We start from the raw sequence: 25,668 nt of genomic DNA, 5'->3' as shown, positions 1-25,668 counted from the left end.
TGAAAAAGTTCATAAAAGTATTTAACCCTTCGTTTTTCTGTTTTAATATTGTGAGGCTTCTATTTTTCATATTTAATTGCCATACTTCCACAAGTAAACCTTGATGAATGTAAGCTTCTCAGAAAGTCACAAATATAGCTTCTTTCTTGTCTGCAGGCTTTCTGGATCTTGTTCTATCTTCTACTTAAATGTTATATTTTTAGATTCTGTTATCCGTCTATCAGAACTGAGTTCCCTAATGTATGCTATGTTTTATGAAATGCCACTTATATGGAGCTGTTTGTTGTTCTTAAAAGGGCTGCAGATTCTTGTTTGATAACAAAACTGTTTTTGTTCTGGGCCTTGGAATTCATTTTAATTTTATATTTCGTGCATAATGTTTTGACATTAGTCTCTAAAAATAATCAACAAATAATTTTTCGTAAAGTGCAAAAAATATTTTGAGTTATGTTTTATTTTTAATAGAAGTAACAAGTAATAACAAATAGAATAACTTGTAATAAAATTTTTAGCTTGAATAAAAGCTAATATTTTCTAAATCTAAATATTTTATTTGAAATTTTATCTTTACCTGCAATATTTTAAGTAAAAATTTTCTTGTTCTGTACCTTACCAGGTGTAATAACTTGTCCTGTATTTTTCCAGGTTTATAATCTTAAGAATATTATTTCTCTTGCTCGCATTTTTCCATGTAATATATGTATGTGTGTGCGTGTGTGTCTATGTGAACTGTATGAGTATGTATAACATCATTTGCTTCTAAAAAAAATTTTTTTTTTTTACATAAATTAAATGGGTCTTTATTAAATCCATTATTTAGATTTGTTTATTTTGTAAATAAATTTAAATTATGTTTAGTATATAAATATTGATGAAGATTACAGGCATGACAGTACCAGATTAGCGGCTATAGGGTCATGAATTTAGGCACTAATAAACCCACTCTTCTGTCCCTAGTTAAAGCATGTTAGTGCATGAGCATCTCACGGCAGCAAGCCAACAGAATCGTTGGCACACGGAGCAAAATGCTGCTGAGCATTTTTGTTCATCTTTATATTCTGAGATAAAATTCCATCTTTGCCTTTCATCCTTTTGGGGGTCTATAAAATAAGCCCCAGTTGATACCGGAATTGATGTAATTGACTAGCCATGCCTCCCACTGAACTTGCTGGCCTTGTGCCAGAATTTGAAATCAATATATGAGCATCTCTGCATAGTTTCAAAAAAATAAAAGAAAACTTGGTTCCACTTCACTGTCAAGTGATTTTGAATAGTTTCTGTCAGATGCTATTTTATTCTGCTGAAAAGGTTGAAAAATACAAAATTGTCCACTAATTCTGTTATACAAGAAATTTGAATGTATAAAGAGAAAAAGAAAGGAGAAAAAGACTTTAAAAAAAAAAAAAAAATTTTTATGAGACATGTTAAATTTCTGAATGATGCTTATTGAGTAAATCCAATATTGTTTTTGAAGCTGTTCACTAATTTGACTTTTCTTTGATTAAGTCTTCTTCGGTATACTTGAAGATTATTGAATTTTTAAATAACTTGTCATTCAATTCTGATACTATTATCAATGAACAGAATATTGAGGAAAAGAGTTATGCACCAAACGATAAAAGTAGTTTAATATATAAAATGTTCACACCTCCAGTTGATACAGTCTTTCTTGGTCAAACCAATTAAGGAAGTTCTACATGGCCATTTCACCTATTAGAAATAGCATTCAAATCTCCCTCAGATCAAACTTTTCTCTCTTGAAAACAGAAGCATATACTGGATAATGTAGTCCTTGTTATACAAAGTTAGATAGTCATGGCAGGAATACCCTTGGTCGTACGTCTACTCAGTTAAGGCTGCCTTGGGCTAAACAATATCTTTCTGGTTGGTTGATACAGATAATACTTTTGACACACTGCCTTCCTAGTTTCCAACTGGGAATTCATTTTTTAATCTACATTGTTAATTAACTATTACCACAAAGAGGTGAAAACTGTACTGTCTGGTGGTCTGGTGGCTGGAAGATGGTAGGGGTTCACTCTCCTGCTTGCAATATATATCAGGTGCAGATTGCATTGAATAACCAGAGATGTCATCCTGGAGTTAAAATAGCAGTAATGTTGGTTCCTGTGGATCAGCCATGTTTGAGTGGCAGTAAACATTATTAGGCTTACAAAGAATAAATCCTGGGGTCAATTTCTTTGACTAAAGGCGGTGCTCCAGCATGGCCACAGTCAAATGACTGAAACAAGTAAAAGAGAGTATATATAATCGAAACCGAACTAAATTTGTAGACTGGCACCCATGCCAACGTCTCTTTCATTGAACACTAAACTCGGCTTGCGAAGACCTGTTGGAGCAAGCGAAAGCGAAATCATGATGGCACCAGTACCAGTGGAGCACTAAGAGCACCGTCCAAACGTGATCGTTGCCAGAGCACCAGCTATCTGGCTTCCGTGCCGGTGGCATGTAAATAGCACCTCTTCTTTTCTGCCTCTCCTCTTGCTAAATAGACTGGTCTCTTAGCTTCTCATCTAGCTACCTGGTAAAGTTCTCTGCTGCTGCCATTCTTCCAGACTTTCCAATCTTGCCTCTTCGCTTTTATTACTCTCTCCACTTCCCTGTTCCACCATTATGTCACCCTTAGCCTGACTGGAATTTTGCACCAGCCACAACTTTGGTCTGTAGCCCTCTTTAGATTGTTTTGCAAGAACTTCCAATTTTCCTGTCCCCCTCCCCCTCCACTCCTTTCTGTCAGATGCTTTAATTAGTACATCTCTAAATCTTTATTTGTTTGAAGGGTCTCTCAGCTCTTCCACTTCCAGATTGGTTTGCACCTTTGAGACCATCTAGCTCTAAATCTGAATTCACTACTAACCTATGTTAGGAAGTACATTTTTCACCAGGAAAGGACTTTGCATCATCTGCCTATCCTGTTTTCTGGTGAGAATGTAAGTCAATCTGGCTTTTGTGCCTACCAGATTCATAGGTGGTCAAGTGGCTAGTAGGTTTCCTGAAGTCAGTGTTACAGATCACATCATTAGCATCACATAACCCCAGTAGCCTTGTTCCCTCCTCATCTCTAGGACCAAAACCATAGCCTCCGAAATCCATTGGAGTACTGCCCAACAGTAGAGTAAAAGCTTTCAGTGATTACATCTTAAGGAAAGCAAGAACGTAAACTTAATTTAAAAGTCCTTCATACATATCTTCACTGCATATAAATTAATTGAAGCCTTTGTATTTATGCTCTTTGCCTTTACTTTTTAAATTAAATACTATTTTATTATTAACAATAGTGTTGATCTGATATATTCAGTGTAATTATATAATACTTTATTATGAAATATAGTTTATATATATTTTACTGATCTTATTCCAGGTGGTCGATTCAAGAAAGAAGTAATGCTGGACGCTCACAGCTATCTTCTTCTTATACGAGATGAGGGTGGTCCACCAGAAATGCAGGTAATTTTTTTTCGATGTTATTATTATTATTATTATTATTATTATTATTATTATTATTATTATTATTATTATTATTATTGTTCGGGATCTTGGGGTTAGTAGCCCGCACTCTTAACCACTATGCCATATGCCCAAGCATATGGCGTAGTGGTTAAGAGTGTGGGCTACTAACCCCAAGATTCCGAGTTCAGTTCCAAGCAAGGTAATTTTTTGTTTTAAATTCATATTATTAAAACTACATAAATCTCTCATATTGCATTTTTTACCGTGATACATTTCACTCTAGTATACTAAAGAAAAGTAAAAAAAATGTAGGACTCCTTGATCAGATGATTCAAGTGGATAACTATGGTTATAGCATTGTTTAATTTTCATTGCTAAAAGTTCAACAATAAGACCTTTGGATTGACGACTAAGATATTTAGTGTAGTGTGTAACTGAAGACAGATACAACTTGGTAGAAGGTTCACAAGGGAAGAATTTTGTAAAGAATGAATGGTTTCTTACTCGAATGTAATCTACTTTTGTAATGTTTTATATATAAGAATATAACATTGTTGGGACACTGCCATTAGTCAGTAGTATTTGTACCTTTTGTGTGGGCCTAATATAATTTTGTCTCAAGTGGAGAGGCATCTCTATATTGTAATGTCATCCTGGAATGCTGTCAGGCTACTCCTCACAATTCTACAATTGGGACCTTGACCAGACAAGGAGGAAATAAAACTAATGAAGAATGAATGATATTCAACTATGAGGTTTTAGATTCTGAATTACTTCTTTGTAGGTCGTTTGATCCTGCTAAAAGATGCCCAAGATCTTATAGAGATTAATATTTAGCATGTAAGCAGTTCTTTTGGTGCTTTTCTATTTTCTGATGGTTATTGTCACAGCAATTACCTACTACCTCAGCTTGATGGTAATGACCAGAATTTGGTGTGACAAACTGAGTCTGTCTGTTGGTCAAGGCTTAAGGTCTACACTTCTGTGTTAGTCATTTCACTGGTTACTTACCGGTTTGATAAACTGTTTCATTTTTCTTTTTTTTTTTTTTTCTAAGTAGTGTCATGTTTATTGAAAAAACATCCTTTCTTTTTATTTCACTTTTTGAATGTTTATATACTTATTGCTGATATAGAAACTTCTCTTTTCTGCACAATCCATTAACTTTTGCTCACTTCTTGGCACTATTTGTTAGTTTTTCTTTACCAAACAGAACAAAGTCCAGATCTGTTGGTCATTTGTCTGTTCATTAAATTTTTGAATTCCAAAGAGTCCGTAGTATTCCTCATCTTGTAATTGATCACCATGAGGAAAAGGAAAAGTGAAAGGATATCAGACAAGTAGCAAACAAGCTAACATGAATTCCACAAAGCATCATACTGTACTGTGTGTAGTGTTAAGTTTTATTTTATGGGCCCTTTTAAAGCCTAACCCTTAATTCTAACAGTAGGCAAGACTCGTTTTGGAAGCAGTCATAAAATTCATGAGAATAGTTGGATAAAGGAAATCAATTTTAGTCCTGACTATCATTTAATAGTAAATACAACATATTGGTTATAGAACTAACTATATCATATCTATCATTTAACCCTAGGCCAGCTCTGTTTGAGCAGACTTACAATCATATAGTTGCAATGCATTTGCCTGGTGTACCCTTATCAGACGAGTAGTCATGATGGATATATTGGACTTCATATATTTGTACCAATATCATTTTGTTGGCAGGCATTGCACACCCAGTCAATAATAGCTTACCCAGAAGGTTCTAAACTTTAAACTAATGGAAAATTTATGTCAAAACTTTGGAATTATTAAGAACAGATTCCAGATAGCTAAATGTATCATGCTTTACATATTGTTGCATACTTGATATATTTTAAGAGCTATGATCTGATGTAAGGTTTCTATGATTTTAACTTGCATCAGTTTTAGTAAAAACAGTTCACATGTATGCTTTAAGTAGAAATTTATTGAGGTAAAGCTACAAGAATAAATATTTCCACTCTACTTCTTTTTCGTGTATTTTCTTCTTGACTTTTTTAATTTCTTAAAAATCCAATCTTTATTTGCCCAACTAAGCATTGCTTGTCTTCCTCATTCAGTCAGATTTTTCTTCTTTTTTTGTGAGGCATAGAGTTGGATACTCCCTCTATTTGTTATTGTATCTGATTAACAATAATTTTTTAGCAAGAGAGAAATTATATCCTTGCATATATTAGTAATACCATTTTTTAATCATTTGATGCCATTTTCTGTATCCTACCTTCACGATATTCATTGGATATTTCACTTGCTTCAATATCTGTTGATGAACTAAATTGATATTTTTATTGATAAATTAGAGTAACTCTAATGCTTTTCAAATGAACAGATAATATAATATCAACAGGCATTATGACTTCTGATTCTATGGTTTAAGTTTCTGACCCAACTAAGGAGATTGTCAGTTAAATTCTTCAAGAAAATGAAATTTTTGTTTACTTATTTTCTGTTGTATTTTACAGTTTACTCAATGGGTGGATGCAGTCATCTTTGTATTTAGTCTTGAAAATGAAATGAGCTTCCAGGCAGTTTACAGCTATTATGCCAAAATGGCACACTACCGTAATCCTACAGAAATCCCCTTAATACTTGTGGGGACACAGGGTAAGTTTATAGATATTCCATTTTCACTTTTATAATGAGACATGCCTTCATAATGAAGTAAATAGACAAACTGAAGAAAGTTATCAGAGAAAATGAGATTCCAATGAATAGTAAAGAACTCTTTAAAGGTTGGCATTCTAAAATTGGGACCAAATGGTTATTATTTATTGGCCTGAATTTGATTCATTGGGTGTGAAGTTTAAAGCAAAGTACCTTGTGGCTTTAGAAAGCCATTACCACCAGATGCATTCATCAGTGTTTATAAGAGAGATGGCGTTTGTTTTGAGTGATATCATTCTGATAGGTAACCGGGGATATATACTGGTCATAGAGGTCAGTTGGGAGAAGTAAACCCATGAAGACTTAAGCAGCTTATTCTAAACTTATTTAGACAGCTAGACTCTACAGTTGATACGATTTGAAATGGAAAGGACAGGTTGATGTTCACAACAGCCAAACTTACGCGTGCACACACACACACACACACACACACACACACACTACTGCTGCTACTACAGCTACTGATACTACTACTACTGCTGTTGCTACTACTACTACTACTACTACTATTGCTGCTGCTGCTACTGCTGCTACTATTACTGCTGCTACTACTACTGCTGCTGCTGCTACTGCTACTACTACTACTGCTGCTGCTACTACTACTACTACTACTACTACTACTACTACTACTACTACTACTACTACTACTACTACTACTACAGTTATGAATGATAAAATGAATCAGATGAGTAAATCTCAGAAACGAATCCTATGCTAGATTTAGACAGTATTTCAAGCTTTCAATACTGTCTGATTATTTTGTCAATAGCTTCTCTTAAACCAAAGAAGCATTCTAACCTGGTTTATAAAAAAAAATAGATAAATGAATTGCATAATGCACAGAAAAATTAATCATTACAGCCAGAGCATATTTAGGGAAGGGCGGAGGCTTATTTAACTGGAGACAAAGTTAGAATGAAAGACTGGTGTTGAGGTCTTGTGATTTATTTATTATAAAATTTTTATTTGAAATCTCTGCTAATAGGAGTTCCTAAGTTTTTGTATGATATAAAGAAGCCAGATATTTCACTTCTTTTAAGGATCCAAACTAATAGCACTTGTGTAATTCAACTGGGAATTAGCAGCTTGAAAGCGAATTTTGCCAAACTAATCAGGTAAGTATTAAAGTATTCAGCACGAATGCATTAGACTTTTGGTGAAGGAAAGGCACTCATCATCAATCCAGGAAAAAATCTATTCTACTTTGCACCTCATTTATTGAAGAAGACTTTTATTTTCCTATCTTCAGAAATCTGGAGTGAATAATTCTCGGTTATACAACTCTTCAAGGATTTTTTTATTATTATTCTTTCATGGGATTTGACTGTTTGACTTGCATTGGATCTTTCCAATCAGAAATGTCTGCTTAATACTAATTCTTGTAATTTGCACACTATTCAATGGCAGATAGTTTTATTTTCGTTATTTAATTTTTTCTTGTAGCATTTTATGTTAAAGTTATTATAGCATTTACTGATGTAAATGAATATAGTATTTACTAATATCTATGTTAACCCTTTAGCATTTAAACCAGCCATATCAGGCCCAAGCATTCTATCTATTGTATGATCTGACCTTTCACACCTACCCTACTATGTCATTCTAAAAATAAACAATCATGTCATCAAAATCTCAAAGTTACAAGATAATGCATGATTGATTCAAAACAATGTGAACAAATAAGTATTACATGTGACAGATTAACCTGAATGCTAAAGGCTTAAAGATTAGATTTATCTCCATATTTTGAGTCATAAGACTTATGAAATGTTCAAATTTGGTCCCACAAACTTGTATCAGTATCCTCCTTGTAAATTCATGCTGGATAACACCTCCATTATTTGATTTCCATGACGACTTGTTCTGAAAATGTTCTTAAAATTATTAGATATGGTAATATTGATAAGTTTAATTTTAATAGCACAACTTTTCTGATGCACTTCAGCAAACAACATAAAAGTATGATGATTGAATATCTGATGTTGTCATATGGTATTAAGATTTGTTGATGTTTATGTTGAACTTAGCAGGGTTGGGGGTTCACAGAAGTAGGCAGGAAAGGAGGAATGATCTTCCAAAACATTGGTCTGAATTGTTACAATATGATCTACATGAACAGAAGAAAGAAAGGTAAATATCACATAACAAGTTCTGATAGAAAATATATTTAATTTGCTTAGCTTCGGTAAAATTATAGATGTATTTAGATTTATATGAAAGACACTGGAAAGAAATAGCCAAATCAACAACTTAAGGGATATTGCCTTTCTTGCTTCTTTTATAGTTTATTATCAAAAATTGGAAAGTTGTTTCATTATTAGAATAAATATTAAGCTGGCAGAATCGTTAGGTGCTGGATGGAATGCTTAGTGGTATTTCACCCATTGTTACGTTCTGAGTTCAAATTCTGCCGAGGTCAACTTTATCTTTCATCCTTCAGGAGCCCACTAAAATAAGTATCAGTTAAACACTGGCATTGATGTAATTGACTCATCCCTTCCCCTAAAATTGCTGCCCTTGTGGCAAAATTTGAAACCATAATTAGAATAACTATTAAATTCTGGCCATAGTTTCTGCTAACCAATATGAAAAGATATTTACCAAAATGTTTTAAAATACTTAGAAGAAAATGAGTGGCATGAAGCTTTGAGGAGAGAATTAACTTCAAATTTCTTAAATGATAATTAGCTAAAAGGTTATGTTTTTTATTATTCATTTAAACTTTTTTCTCTCTTTTTAAACCACTAATGCCAAATGACTATTTTTTCAGCTGAAATATAAATAGAACTAATGACTTTTAAACTAAAAATTAAGTAAATAAACTAAGAAAATGAATGTACACTCTATAGAAATTAAATATTCTAAATAAATAGCAAAGTTCTCAATTCATTCTTGGTTCTGTATACCAGATGGTTTTGAACTTTTTCAAGCCTCTAGGATCTGAATTTTAAATATATCTCAAAGAAATTCTGACTTGAAAAATCTCTTTACCTCACTTTTACTTCAACTAGACTTTGGAAAACACTCTGCCACTTGAAATCTATGCACCCTTTTGTCCTTCGCTAAGTTTCTTGTAGCACTCCTATCTTATTCTGTGGAATCTTAGACTTCTGCTGAATACAATATACAAGCTCTTTTCTATAAGCAATTAAAATTTTAATGTATTGAATCTGCTAGCATATTATTTAATAATCTTTCTTTGTAGTCTTGGATCTCAAAGAATACTATCTTTGTAGTCTTAGATCTCAAAGAATACTATCTTTATATTATTATTTACTACATGGTGCTATTTTCTGTATTTTTGTTTACAGAAAAAAACCATAATTATTTAAATGTTTTTGTCATTTTAGCTATTTCCTGTCTCCCTTTATTCTAACTGAAGTGACATTTAAGTCATTGAAATCAAGCATTAATTTACATAATGAATTTTAAAATTCTGAATGAAATTTTGAAACCATTATATTGTAATGTAATTCCTAATTTTATGCTACTTTAAAATTATGTTAATTTTTAGATGCCATCAGTGAAAGCAATCCACGTGTGATTGATGATGTAAGGGCCCGTAAACTTGCAATAGATTTGAAAAGATGTACATATTATGAAACCTGTGCAACATACGGACTCAATGTCGAACGTGTCTTTCAGGATGGTATGTATGAAGTATTTTTAGTCTATGTTTTGTGTATCAGTCCAATTTAATTTCATAGAACTCAATAATTCTTTTTTTTTTTTTTTCTGCAATAGACGAGTAACTTATTAATTTCTTCCCATGATATAAAGCATGTAGTTTAATCATGTTCGGATCGAGTTTTGATCAAGCTTTATACAAAAAAAAAAAAAAAAAAAAGCTAAAATAATTGGGTGGTGGGATATGCGTGCTCTCTCTCTCTCTCTCTCTCTCTCTCTCTCTCTCTCTCTCTCTCTTTCTATCTCTCTCTCTTTCTATCTCTCTCTCTCTTTCTCTCTCTCTCTCTCTCTCTCTCTCTCTCTCTCTCTCTCTCTATCTCTCTCTCTCTCTCTCTCTTTTTAGGGGAAAACTTTGTTTGGTTGCTTAAACCATTCCAGCGAGGAAAGATTGTAGTTACTGCTTCATAATAGATCTGTAACTTATTATAAGATAGGAAGAATGTGGGGTAATGTTGGGTAAATTATTCTGAATGGAAGTGAACAAAGTAAGCCAGCTCTGTGGGGCAATACCATTATTATAACAATGCAATAAACCAGAGGAGACTGCATCAATCATTTTTGTTTCCTAGGTATATACTAATCATTGAAATGTAGGAACTGTATAAACTGATAAACATAAGTGTATAAATAACACTGATAAATATGATGATATTATTATCACTTATTTAAAAAGTGCTGATGAATGAATATATGGCTATATAAATAACTGTGATGAATATAACATAGCACTGATGATTGTAACTATAAATAGCACATAATAAATTTGAGAGAGGAATAGCATTGATAAATATAACAGCTTTTTAAATAGCAATGATAAATGTAACTGTATAAATAGAAGCAGTATAAACAGAAGTAGTATCCTGCATATAAATTAATAAATGTAACAAGTATGTAAATAATAACGTTGTCCCATTTTTAAGTTGGTAATTTTAACTATAAAGAGTAATGATATCCCATATTTGTACTGAAAAATATAACTGAGAACAAGGCTGCTGGAGTTCTGTGATGCAAATGACTTGTTGACCTGCAACATTTGCTACAGGAAACCAGCCAGCCAACCAGCCAGCCAACCAGCTACCTGATCCCCTGTTACTCTGGTGAGTACACCAGCCAGATTGAGTACATTCTTACTTGAAAATGGGATAGAATGTAATGTATGTCCCAACATAGGATGGCGGATAATAACTTTAGACTTAGGGCTAGAAGGATTCAGACGCACAAAGCAGTCTGGAAAAGCAAATTATGGAAGCTTAAAAACCTTTTAAACAGTTGGAAATTTAGAGAAGTGCTGGTTGAATTATTTGTTGAAAAGTAAGAGAAGAAAGATACATATAACGTAGACAAAAAGTGGAAGATCCTATGGGACAACCTGCTGAGGACTATAGACCAACTCTGTGGCTGGTGCAAAGTTCCAAACAGACTGAGTGTGATATGGTGGTGGAATAGTAAGGCAGACAAAACTATAAAAGTCAAAGATAAGCTTGGAATAATGGCGTCAGCAGAGAATTGTATCAGGTAGCTAGAAGAGAAGCTAGGTGACAGGTTTAATTAGCAAAGGGAGAGACAGAAGGTAAGAATTTTGTCAGTGTTCTGCATGAAATATTCCAGATTGCAAGGCAGTGTATCAGAGAGAATCAAGCTGTTGAGGGTGAGAAGTTTGTCGTCGTCGTCGTCATCGTCGTTTAACGTCCGCTTTCCATGCTAGCATGGGTTGGACAATTTGACTGAGGACTGGTGAAACCGGACGGCAACACCAGGCTCCAATCCAATTTGGCAGAGTTTCTACAGCTGGATGCCCTTCCTAACGCCAACCACTCAGAGAGTGTAGTGGGTGCTTTTACGTGTCACCCGCACGAAAACGGCCACGCTCGAAATGGTGTCTTTTATGTGCCACCCGCACAAGAGCCAGTCCAGGGGCACTGGCAACGATCCCTGGATGGATAATGACACACTTTGCACTCTCTGGTTCTGAAAAGAAAAAGGTTTGGAACCAGTATTATGAAAGGATTTTAAATATAAAAAGGAAATGCATGGGAGAAAGAGAGTTTTCCCAACTCAGCTGAGGGACCTGCAAGGGAATTTACTGATACATCAAGAACTACTACTGAGATACTTAAAATATCTAGCCTTTACTTATATAGTTAATCAAGCAGTGATGTGTTGTATCTAATGACTGGTATAGCAGCATTATAGTCAATGGTTGCAGGAGTAAAGGAGATGTCTGAGAGAGAAGTAACTACAAGAGTATCAGTTGCTGGACCAGGTCACGAAAGGTCAGCTCATTTAATGATGTATGAGAATTCTCGTAGATGAGATACAGTTTGGTTTTCTGCCAGGTAGAAATCCTACTGGTGCTCTCTTTTATAATAAGGCAACTGCAGCAGAAGTATATAGCTAAAAGTAAGCTGTTGTATTTGGCGTTTGTTGACTTAGAGAAATCCTTCCTTTCTGTGTGATCTGGTGGTCTCTGAGAATGCTTGGAGTAAATAAGTGACTTGTGAAAGTCGTAAAAACCATGCACGGAGGAACTGTCTGCAAGACAAGAATTAGCAGTAAGTACTGCAATGAATTCGGTATACAGGTAGGGACCCACCAGAACTTGATTCTCAGTCCTCGTCTATTTATCATAATCCCTTAAGTCATAATGAAGGAATTTAAGACTGGGTTTCCAGATTGTCACACCCACCCAGCACAACACATTTTCACATACTTCATATTGTCTGTCTTGTTTTCAACCTTTTTAACTAGTTCCATCTCTTTTCTTAGAGCGTCTCCATACAACCATTTCCAGTTCTAATTAGATTTCCTAGATATCAAAGCTGTCTACAACCAGTGAGTTGTTTATAGCAGCTCATAAGCATTCTCTTTTGAGTGCTCTTTTAACTCTTCTTGTATGTGTAGTACATTCCAGATCCTCTTCATCGTTGTTGGTTTATCATCATTATTATCATTTATAAGGGAGAGAGTTCCCTTGACCTTAGGTAGATTTGACATATTGGTATTCAGCTTGAACTTGTCTTTTGGGCAAGGAGTGAGTTCCAGTGAGAGAAAGTTGGAATAACAAACAACAACAAGGCAGAGGTGTTCTGATGACACTCGAGCAGTTTGCTTGTTTACATAAACAAAAGCCTTTCTTGAAGTAATAGAGAGAACATTTGCTGGAATTGTTATCAATAAGTCCATTAATTTCATTTTGGAATTGGGCAATGTTTGGGGGTGTGAGTTTGGCCATTCACCTGTGCACTGTATTCTTGTGAGGGTCACACTTCAGCTTTGTAGACATGGTCAGTAAGTGATGAAAGCAGAAGTCTTGTGGGCTCTGCATTTGTTAGTATCATTTATTTGTAATTACCATAAGATTTCCATCAAAGAGAATGAATTGTTTACAGCTACTTTCAGAATTTCGACATTGAATAAAGGTAGGTTGTAGTGATTTGAAGGAGATGTGGCTACTATTTCTAACAGGTCAATTGACCTTGTAGAGGCACACTAGCAATTTTGTTTGGTGTTATTAAAAGAGAGGGAGACATCCTCTAATGTTGCCAAACTTACATTGCACTATGTTTTTCAAAATATTTTGTTCATGCAAGCTTTGAAAAGTTGGATAATAATTGCAGGAATGTGTTTTGTTAGACATTTACTGCTTGAGAAGAAAGGAGATAGAGTATCTGGATAAGAGGCTTCATTCGGTTGGCTTGACTGGGAAAGTTTTCTTATTTGACAAATATGTGTGTATGATGATGATGATGATGAAATAATGATGATGAGGTAGGTGGAGCTATTCCAGAAACATTATGTTATATGTATCAAAAGGGAATTCAAAGTAAATTCAACAGGAGTCCTCCTCACAGAACTAGCTTGGACAGGTAGGCAGAATATATTCCCCTTTCTACATACTGAGCAAAGCCACTTGGCAGATATAGCAAGAATCATTTGCCCTCTGTAACAGACTAGTACTTTAGTCTCTGACATGTTGACACGTTCAGTCTTTTGATTTTTGGACCATTTTTTTAAGTTTGCACACTCTTCAAAAGATTCTACTGTGTGAACAAGGTCATTGGTGGTAAACATTCCTTACGACCTCCACTCCTGACTCTCTTGAATTATTACTTTATTATTGTTTTAAAGGGAGTAAGGTTAGAGCCCTTACTTAAATTCCTCATTGAATTTTCTACCAATCATTGCTTTGCTCATATTATTCATCAAACTACTCTTGTAAGCTTGTTGGTTCTATCTTTCACTTTTTGGCTTGGAAATTCCCTGTCAGATTGCCTCTCCACACATCAACAGGGCTCTCTTCACTCCATATTTTATTAACTCTGATGGCCTCAAAACTTGATTATTTCTTTCATTCACTTCCTTCTTAATATCAAAGACAGGGTCGTTTTTTTTCTTTTTTTCTTACTTGTAACTAAATGTTCTCTTTCGTAAAGTATACCATACTATTTATGCACAAATAACTTCTATGACAGAAATTTCAAAAACAATTTTGCTATTGAAACATATCAAAGGAAAATAGATCATTGTGTTCTATTAGAAACTACACAAGTAAATCTTTTGCAGTCTCTACAAATGCTCAGCATCACAAACACTTATGATTCTCAGAGGTAAATGTGTGTGTGTGTGTGTGTGTGTAACATACACAATTGCATCACAAAAGCTAATGGATTTGAGTTACTTCAAAATAAAAGTGTAATCTACAAGGTGGTATCTGATAGTTCCTGGACTAGCTCTGTAGAACATCAACAGATGGCAGCACATGGTTGCGTATGCAGTGAGTGCTACCAGTGACCTTCATGAGGCAGTGTGCCAAGTGACATTGCTGTGTTTACTTCACAGGTTGTGGTGCTTTGTGTCTCTGTGATCACGTGTGTTTCTGCTGTAGTCTGTGATTTTTGTTATGGGCAGCGAGTTGCAACAAAGAGCCAACTTGAAATTTTGCTTTCAACTTGGAAAGTCTGCCACAGAGGCATTGAACATGCTTCAGCAAGCTTATGGTGATGAGGCAATGGGCTGTATGCAATGTTTTGAGTGGCCTGGGTACTTCAAAAGCAAAAGAATGTCTCTGGAAGACAATTAGTGATGTGTAAGAGCTGCCACAAGTGTCATCCCCAGAAATGTGGAAAAAATTCATCCACTTCTGCATGAGGACTGTTGGAGAACAATCAACGGCATTGCTGATGTTGTTGGTCAGTCAAATGGGTCCATACAGGCAATCCTAATGTCGGGATTCTTCACAATGAAAATGTACTCGTCACCAAGCTCTCTTCATTCATTAGTTTCTCGCCAAAAACAACGTGGTATTGCTTCTGCACCTGCCCTATTTGTCAGATTACTATCTCTTCCCCAAAGACGAGAATACAGCTCAAAGGCTGCCATTTTAACACCATTGTCGAGATCCAGAGCAAATCACTGAAGGTCTTTAACTCACTTACGGAAAACAACTTTTAGGCTGGATTCTAAAAGTGGCAGACATGCTGGGACCTGTGCATTGTTGCGCAAGGTGACTATTTCAAAGAAATTATGTTAAAACTTAGGTAAAAAAAAGTTATTTTTTATTAAACATGACTAGTTCAGGAATCTTTTGATATCACCTCGTGCATTGACATATGCACATATCTTGGATAGTTCATCTGCTGCACATGGAAAAAAAAAAAAAAAGAGCCTAAGATTCAAAAGCTAAGATTCAATCAACAATGTACTAAAGCTACTTGCTCATTGACATTGTTTTCCTGCTGTCTCTGTTACTACTAATACTAGTGTGTCTGCTCCTCTAATAAACTTTCATATTATCCCTGTCCAAATACACCTGATGCACCTACCTTTTCTCACTCCCTCAAATCCTATATTAATTGCATTAATTTCTCCACTTCAAAAACGTACACAAAAGGCTGTTGGTACGTATTACTACCTCTTTGTTGCACTAAAGAATTTAAACTGTCATAAACTGCCATAAACATCATACCTTTTACACATACTGCCATACCGCCTGCATTGGGTACATTTCTTCCATACATACCCATTTGAGTCACCTTAAGTTGCCCAATCATCCCTCTCCTGCTATTTCTACCCTAAGAACTGTGTCATCTAGATAACAGATGTTATCTGGTTTCTCCAGGGGGGCACCAAGCAGTCAATATAGAATATAAAACTAGACACTCACACACCCACACAGAGGTTGGAGTTAACATTCTGCTCAATGTATTCTACTCTAGAAATAACTTATCACAGAAAGATAGTTCTCTGTGCTTTTCAAAAGGAATTTTTTTTCAATATCCTTTTTAGATTGCAAGTTTTAGTTTCTTACCTTATAATAAGCTTTTTAAGTTTTTAAGGAAAATGTTTTTGTCGTTAAGGGATCATCATAGTTTTCTTTGATTATAGAAGAAAAATCATATTAAATATTTTTGTATCTCAAATTCCTCTCGCTTCCCAGGGATGAGATTTTTGAGTAAAATGTTTACAAGATAGCTGCTATAAATAGAGCACAATGTTTACCATGACATCTGAAATATAAAGTATGCTAGGCTGTGTATTAAATGAGAAATATAGGTCAGTGATTGGGCAGTTCCTGTTTATGTTATATATAGGAATTTGTTAATGGAAAATAATGTTTACACAATGATCATCTTCAAGTTTCATACATTTAGAGAGAGTTTTAATTAGGAAACATCTTTCAAAAATGTTTCTCTTTGCTTATGCTGATTACGGGTCCCCTATTTTATATTGATAATATCTGTATTAGTTTATTATTTTGTACTTTTGCACACATTAGGGGAGGGTTTTATGGGTCTCAGTAGAGAGAGAGAGAGAGAGAGAGAGAGAGAGAGAGAGAGAGAGAGAGAAACCTATAAGTCGCTGCTGAATGGGAAATTCTAATTTATTAACCTTTTAGGTGAGGTGGTCACTTTGTTTCATGTATGGAATTCATACCTTGCTTTTGATTCTTTGTAGGTTCAGTTTCACATTCTGAAATATAACAGAAATGCTTCAGCATTGCATTTCCTAATTAATTCTATAGTTGTGTGACTAATTGGCAAATGTTTATAGTAATATATCAAATCTTTTGGACATCTATGTCTGTGCAGCAACACATTACAAGATAAAAATTCAAACTACCAGTAATCATTTGATTTGTGCTTGTAAAGGAATGATAAAAACTTTACCTTATAATAAATAAGTCTTATAATTATTTAGTTTTACTCTTCTATGTTCTGAATTTAAATTCATTGGCATTTGACTCTGCCTTTAATTTCTTTGATGTGAGAAGCTATAGATTTTCTATAGAATTCTAAGCCAGCACTATAAGTTATGACATTTTGTAATTAACCTTGCTAATAATTAACATTTAAAACTCAGTATTTGACTTGTACACCTTTAATATACTTGGTAGTATCCTGGCTTTGTGCTAAAATTCGAAACCAATAAACTTGTGGTTGCAAAACGAAATACTGTGTCCTTGCTAGTAGTTAAGTTTAACTTATCATTATACAAATTCCATTTTTCAATGTTGCCATGATTTCGAAAGATTCCTACTCCAACCAGGAACTTTGGTAATTCTTGTGAAATAATATATACATGATAATGTTTTATATTTATCTGTAAGGAAAGTTATACACATACATTTTCTTTTAAAAGTGTCTGGCAGAATTGTTAACAAGCCAAACAAAATGCCACTAAACATTTTATCTGTCTGTACCTTCTGGGTTCTCATTCTACCAAGGTCGACTTTGCCTTTCATACATTTGGGGTTGACAAAGTAAGTACCAGTTTAGCATTAGGGTTGAACTGGTACATCGATTAGCCCCCCATCCCCCAAATTTCAGGTCTTGTGCCTTGTTACCACATTTAATTACTCATTGATTATGTTTCTAGTAAACTGAGTGAAACCACTTTCTGATTTTCTGTATCTTTTCTGCTATTTTATAATAAAGATTGCTTTTCATTGAGTTTAAGGAGATATTCATTGAGTTTGTGGCTATTTCCGCTGAATCATCTGCACAACTAATAATAATAATGTTTCTATGGTGACCATTGTTATTGATCACATCAGACAAGAAGACAGGAATTGAAATTTAAAGATCCTTCATTATTTAATCATCCATAACATTTTGTCCTAATATATATTTGGAAGTTGTCACTTTGAAAAATTGTGTAAAATTTTTTAGATATAGTTTGCTAGTAAAGAAAAAATTTTTTAAATAAATTTAGTTGCTATATGTTGCAATATTCTTATTTCACTGCTCTTTCAAAGTGCTGCTATTTTTTTTATTTATTCCAAAGTGAATAGTTTCATTCATAAATGAAATTTCTTTTTCAATTTCTAATGCTAATTATACAGGGGTTGGACCAAATAATTACCATTTCTTATAATCCATTCTTTCTCACTTCATATTCCTTTTTACTGTAACTTCATCAATGAGGATTTCCATCATACAAAATACATTTTTGATTTAGCATTTGCAATCAATTCCAGCAGAGACCCAAAGTATATTCTTAAGACTGAAGTTGAACTATTAAGCTGTAATTCATCATCACCATTGTCGTTTAACGTCTGCTTTCCATGCTGGCAAGGCTGGGAGCTGTCCAGACTCCAATTGTCTGTTGCGGCATGGTTTCTACAGCTGGATGCTCTTCCTAATGCCAACCACTTAACAGTGTGCTGGGTGCTTTTTACATGCCAACGGCACTGGTGGATTTACACAGCATCAGCACAGGTCCCTTGTCATTTCCTCAGTGAGACCCAACGTCCGAAGATCCTTTTTTACCACTTCATCCCACATCTTCCTGAGTCTACCACAATTAGAGTTCAGCACTTCTTCATGCAGCTGTCTTCATCCATACGCATCACATGACCAAACCAGCACAGCCTTCTTCTCTCTTGCACACATCTCATGCCTCTTAACCCTTTCATTACCAACCAGGCTGAAACCGGCTCTGGCTCTGTAGTACAAATGTCTAGTTTTCATAAGTTTTGAATTAAAATCTTCCACCAAACTTTAGTCAAAATTTAGGTTCCTAACATTAGCTAAATGATAACTAAGTTATTTTACTAAATTCTTTGTTATATTTGAAATAATTAAAAGAAACACAGAGCATCTCAAAATAACTACAATAACGAAAGGGTTAAATCATTTACACTTAAGAGTGTAAATGATTTTAAGTTGTAATTATTTTTCATATTTAACATTGTCAGTTGATATATATATATATATATATATATATATATATATATATATATATATATATACTCGGTGTATTTGATTTTACCAATCACAATACCCCCCCCCCCTCCATACAAACTTAATGCAGACTAAATTGCCGAATTCACTTGTAACTGATAACAAATAATTACCATTGTAATGCAATTGTTACAATTTTTATTGTACTTCTAGATTATATTGCAAATAGATAAACATTTGTTTTTTTTTATTAATTATTAAACTAACATTAAAGTTCACTTGAAAGCATTCAAATATCAATTGTTATGATGGCAACTTTAAAACTATCTTCTCTTAATTGGAAATAATTATGTTAATAATGTCACAATCCTATTCCAAGTTGAATTATTACTGTTTAATATTTTCAAATGATTTATTGATATAATCTTTTAACACAGACATATGCACATGCACGCATCGCCCACATGTGCACACTTATTTATTCATTTATTTATGTTCTTAATATTTCAGCTTGCCAGAAAATTGTTCAGACCAGGTATCCCCAAATTTTAGCATCTGTGAGTGCAGCTGCTGCTGGTATCTCTACCACTTCAACGTCTGCTTCCACATTACCAAGCACACCTAATCATTCACAAAGGACTTACTTTCAATCGAAACCTTATGATAGCCACAGTACTAGCAGCCAGTCGACCTCCAGTTCAGGGACACTGGTCACCACTACTGGTACACCAAACAGCAGTGCTCATAGCTTAGCACAAGTAAGTAAAACAAGTGTTTTTGTTAATCTTTTCTTTTTGTTTAACACAGAGTTTACTTTCGTATTATCAATACTCAGTGTTTTGGCATAAAATGAAATGTCAGAAATGAGAGATCAAATAAGAAAAAAGATCTGACTTTTCCATCTATGCTCGCTAAGTTTTTTTACTTGGATTATTTCTAATGTTGTATATGCAACCATCTTATGCTAATGTGGAAAACTGGATGTCATTGCTTGTTTAGAAAGAAACGTTATGTTAAAGTGTAAACTCTTAAGTCAACTGCTGAAATTCTTTCAAGTCACTTCTCATCTGGAATCATTAACGATTGCTAAGTGAAATTATCAAAAACATTAATCTTTGTGGAATAGAATATTGATGCTTAGAAGAATTTTTTTTCAAAATTATCTGCTGGCAAATGTGATAAGTTAGTCATTGTCATCATCATGACTTATAATGCTTTACACCTGCAAAAACTAGTGAGGCTTATTTTTTTTTTTTTAATCAAACATCAGAAATATAGAATTTCAAATTTACAAATATAGAAAAACCTGATAGATAGTATATAAATGTCTTAATCTGGTGCTTTTATTGGCTAGATGATCTCACCAGAGTTGCAAATTTTTGAATATAACAAAAACAATCCTAATCAACTCCCAATTTCTCTCTCCATTTACTCTTCAGTGAATTCTCAGAATATTTTTCAGTGGTTGATAATATTTGAAAGATAGATTTTCTTGTCTCTTTTTTGAATTGTCTCTTCTAAATATTAAACAATAGTCAATCTAATATTGCTTCATTCTACAACGACTTCCTTTAGCACATTTTATTCCCTAACTTCAAGAATATTACCACATCATTTTTGGTGAATTTCTCTGTAAGTTTTTCCTACCAGGAATACCTTTAAATGGCATCAATATTTTCACCTGGTTCACATTATAAACTTTGAATGAAAGACTCATTGTCGTCATGTGATTCTATTGAAGTAAAAACTTATTTACTATGTTGTATAAGAAGAAAATACAGCAATTACTTTTAAGATTTTCTCTCATCATCTCATATGACTCTCCATCAGGTTGAATTATACTTCTTGCTATTATTGTTTTGGGGTAATTTATATTTAAATATTTGTCACCTGATTATGTTTATGCAATGAATCATTGGCAGTATAACTGATGCTAATCTTGGATTCAATAGATTTTACTTGTTAATCTCAAAACCTAGGATAAATTGATAGGGCTTGGGGAGATTTTTTTGTCACACTTCACATCTAACAGTAAGATAATAAAGATGTGGTTTATGCTGGTTTACTCAGGTGTGCAGATTATTATCAGTCAAGCAGTGGGGCGGGTGATGTAATTGACTAGTTCCCTCCCCCAACTTTTCAGGCTTATTATTATCAATATATATTGTTCTCAGTGATTTTCAATTGGTATTCATATAAGTATGCTTGATAAGATAGAAGCAAAGTTACTGAAGATAAATTAATATTTCATTTCTATTAATAGCACATGTAACTAACTTGGGGGAGGTTTTTTTTTTAAATACATCATCATCATCATCATCGTTTAACGTCCGCTTTCCATGCTAGCATGGGTTAGACGATTTGACTGAGGACTGGTGAAACCAGATGGCTACACCAGGTTCCAATCTGATTTGGCAGAGTTTCTACAGCTGGATGCCCTTCCTAACGCCAACCACTCTGAGAGTGTAGTGGGTGCTTTTACGTGCCACCGGCACGAAGGCCAGTCAAGTGGTACTGGCAACGGCCACGCTCAAATGGGGTATTTTATGTGCCACTCGCACAAGAGCCAGTCCAGGGGCACTGGCAACGATCTCGCTCGAAAGTCCATTACACATGCCACGGGCACAAGTGCCAGAAAGGCGACGCTGGGCACAGGTGCCATCCCGATTTCGCCTTCACTTGCCCCAATAAGTCTTTGCAAGCTGAGTTTCGTGTCCAATGAAGGAGACGACGTTGGCACGGGTGCCAGTCGTCGAATTTAGTTCGATTTCGATTTCACTTGCCTCAACAGGTCTTCGCAAGCGGAGTTTAGTGTCCAAAGAAGGAAAGGTACGCATAAGTGGGCTGGCAGAGGCCTTGGATTTAGGTCTCACTTGGCTTGCCGGGTCTTCTCATACACAGCATAGAAGTACATACATGCACCAACGTACATGTGTATATGGATGTAATTTTGCATACGTGTTCAATGCTGCTGGGTTTGCAACTGCATTGGAAACTAAAGATGGCAAACTTCTGGTGCTGGAGATATTTTTAATTAAGACCAAACAACAGGTGTTTGCATTTGTTGATTTAAGAAATCTTTTGATGGGTTCCTACATTTTATAGACTGATGGAAGTTATGCATGACTGAATGCTTCTAATTATCGTTGAAGTCCTGACTAAGTGTTAAAGCATTTGGGTTGCTATTAAGTGTCCAGCCAGGTTCTGTCTTTAGTCCACTACTCTTCATGATAATCCATGATCCTTAAATATGTGCAGGGTGTTTTTGGAAATATATGCTGATAACCTGATTTCATTAATTAAATTAGTTGATAAGGTGAATGAAAGAGTTTGAACTCACTTTCATCTGATTAATAGCTTTGCTTTGTTATCTTTTATATAAAGAAGAACCTAATAAAGGATGAAGTGGAATCTTTTGACCAGAGGCAACATAGACAGTAGACTTCTTAGATGGTTTATTAGACAGAGGCAGGTTTACTACCTGTATTATATTAGTACTGGCACCAATTCTTGTATTTATACAGTTATAACAGGTTAGGTTCTTTCTTTCTTTTTTTTTCCTTCTCTGTCCCTTAACACTACAGCATTTAAACAAGTCACACCAGGTCCAAATATTCTACCTGTTTCCTGTTCAAACTGGCCGTGTCTCTCCCACCTACTCTACAATATAAGTAAATAATCACATCATCAACATCTCATCGCTACCAGATAATGTTTGATTAATTCAAAACAATGGGCTTAAATAAGCAGCATAGCTGACAGAATAATTTGAATGCTACAGAGTTAAAGCAAAATTTATTCTATTTTAGCTTTTTTAATGTTTCTTCACTTTATGTGAATATCATGTCAGAAGCTTTAAAAATTTCTCAACAACTGTAAATTTTCTTAGCCAATAAATATGCGTTTCATTATATATCTATTTAGTGATTCATTTACTGTCACTTTGACAATCTTGAGTGAAGCTAAACCTTACTGGTGGCTCCAGAATAAGGCAAAGAACTTGTCTGATGTGCCATAAAAATGAATCAAGTAGCATTAGTCATTGCTTTGTCACAACACTTATTTTACTTTTGTAATTAAATCTAATAATATTCTCTTATTATTAAGAAATCTGAATTGCATATTTTCAAAACTTCATAAAAATCAACAATTGAGAATTAGTATGTAACGTTCTGATTAACTTTCTAGTGTTTGTTCACTGATATTTTACTTTGAAAAACATAAAACAGTTTGCAGTCAAGGTAAAAAAAAAAGAAGCTGTAGTCCAGGTATCGCTTCGGTCTTTAACCACAATTTTATACTATTAGTTTGAAAATGCCCATTATCTCAAAAAGTTGTTTTTACAAACTTTTAAAAAAAGTTACCATTCTTATATAAAGTTAATGTAAAAGAATCTATTACAAATTTTATTATATATATTAAATAACTACATTGTATATTTGGCCAACCTCTTTCACTAACAAATGAAATGATTTTCGAGTTGTCTTTAGCAAGGGAAGCAATTCTGTCTTTAAACAAATTACTGCCCCTTATATATTTAGTATGAATTTTATGTGACAACAAAGCCTGTGAGTATTACATGAATCTCACTATTTGCTAACATCACTTCTTTCTTAAAACGCACAATATTTTAGTTTAGACTGAGTTTATTGTGAAAGAGCACAGGTGAAAAATAGTCTTTTTTTCTATCAGTTTGTCAACAACTTATTTATGTTTGTCAGACTTGCATTTAATACAGACTAAGCATGTAAAAATTATAGATCTCAAATTCAAGTAAAATTCTTGTGTTTAATGATAAATATTCTTTGTATATTTGATACAATCGCTGATTATCATCATCATCATCATCCTTTCCAACAAATCAGTTCTATGCTAAATAGATTAAAACATAATGAATTATGTGGAATTTTAAGAAATCTGAATTGCATATTTTCAAAACTTCATAAAAATCAACAATTGAGAATAGTTTTGAAAGAAATTTTGAGTTGAAAAGTGGACACTGCATATAGACAGAATATAACTATATAATGATATAGTTATAATGAAATCTTGGAATTATCTTTCATGGAAAAGAGATAGTAATTCAGTCACTTTTTTTTTTAGTATAAATAATTTTCATTTATTTCTAAGCAGCCAGATAATTGTATTATATAGCATTTTGTATAATAAAATTCAAATATACTTTCCATAGATATTTTTGCAATATAAATATACTTATATTCAATTTAAATAATAGGTGCTTCCATGATAGATATTTTCAGTTGATATCATTTGAAACCAAAGATGTTAATTAGATAGAGCCTTTATCATCATCATCATTTAGCATCCATTTTCCATACTGTCATGGTTAGGACGGTTTGACAAAAACTGACAAGTCAGAGGACTGCACTGTGCTGTCTGTTTTGGCGTGATTTTTATGGTTGTTTGCCCTTCTTAATGCCAACCACTTTACAGAGTGTTCTGGGTGCTTTTCATGTGGCGTCAGTAGCAGTGAAGTTACCAAATAACTTGCAGGACAAGACACCTCGACTGGGGCAGGGAGGGGATGAGTAGTACTGAGGGACAGAAAAGGGGTCTTGCGTTAGAAGAGAAACATGGCTACCTCAGATGAAGAAGAAAGAGAGGAGAGAGAAAGACGGTGAGGATGTGACAAAGAGGGAATTTGGTTTGTAGAAGGTAAGAGAGTTTGCAAGATTTTGAAAGGAGTGGGAGCTATAGGTAGGGGAATGTAATGAGTGGGCCCTGATGGTGGGGGAGTAATTGGGATATGATGTGAGGAACAGAAGTAATTCATAAATTCACTGCCACTGTACAATAAACCATCATCACCATCATCATCAACATTTAACGTCCATTATCCATGCTGGCATGGGTTGGACAGCTTGACAGGAACTGACAAAGCCAGCAGCTGCACCACTTTCCATAGTCTGTTTTATCTCGGTTTCTTTGGCTGGATGCCCTAACCCTAATACCAACCACTCCATAGAATGTACTGAGTGCTTTTTACATGGCACCATCACCAGTGCTTTTTGTGTGGCACCTTGGTTTTAGGATCTCAGTTCTGTTGTGGTGGGTGGGTCTTCTTGGGTACAGCAATACACCACATATCTCGGTCATCTCTCATCTCCTTTGTAAGGTTCAGCATTTTGAGACCAGCCTTCAATAACAAAATAAAAATCAGTTTTACACCAGCACACTATTCCAATATTAGTGGCACTTGCTTATGTCTAAGTGAACCAAGCTTATGCAAATTATCTGAACCTTGCAAATAGTACCCAAAGGATTCAATACAAACCACTGACCAATCAGCTAGTTCTTTGGGTTTTGCATATGCTAGAAGCATCCTTATAAATTCTTGCATCTCTTATTTATCTATAACGAGGTACCTCTATACCATGTATGGCCCAATGTATCCTGCATGAAGTTCCTCTCTGATGTATTTCTTCAGAAGTAATGGTGTCATTGTGGAATTTAAAATTGTTATACCTTTGACATCATCATCATCATCATCGTTTAATATCCACTTTCCATGGTGGCATGGGTTGGATGGTTTGACTGAAAACTGGTAAGCTGGAAAGATGCACCAGGTTCCAATCTGATTCGGCAAGGTGCTTTTTACGTG

General features: G+C 34.4%; 1 protein-coding gene across 50 annotated transcripts in view; it reads left to right on the top strand.

Annotated features, from left to right (window-relative positions):
- LOC106872489 (centaurin-gamma-1A) overlaps positions 1–25,668 on the top strand; it is a 168,006-nt gene that overhangs the window by 73,599 nt on the left and 68,739 nt on the right. For all 50 annotated transcript variants that reach the window (XM_089364620.1, XM_089364597.1, XM_089364618.1 and 47 more), the window contains exons 4-7: positions 3,383–3,468; positions 5,976–6,117; positions 9,692–9,826; positions 19,557–19,804. In XM_089364620.1, coding sequence (XP_089220746.1) covers positions 3,383–3,468; positions 5,976–6,117; positions 9,692–9,826; positions 19,557–19,804 — 611 coding nt within the window. The remainder of the gene's footprint in view (positions 1–3,382; positions 3,469–5,975; positions 6,118–9,691; positions 9,827–19,556; positions 19,805–25,668) is intronic.

The sequence above is a fragment of the Octopus bimaculoides genome, chromosome 16 (genome assembly GCF_046866305.1).
Source record: "Octopus bimaculoides isolate indiv1 chromosome 16, ASM4686630v1, whole genome shotgun sequence".
Lineage (NCBI taxonomy): Eukaryota > Metazoa > Mollusca > Cephalopoda > Octopoda > Octopodidae > Octopus > Octopus bimaculoides.
The sequence above is the reverse complement of the archived record's forward strand: the minus strand, read 5'-3'. Positions and strand labels throughout refer to the sequence as shown.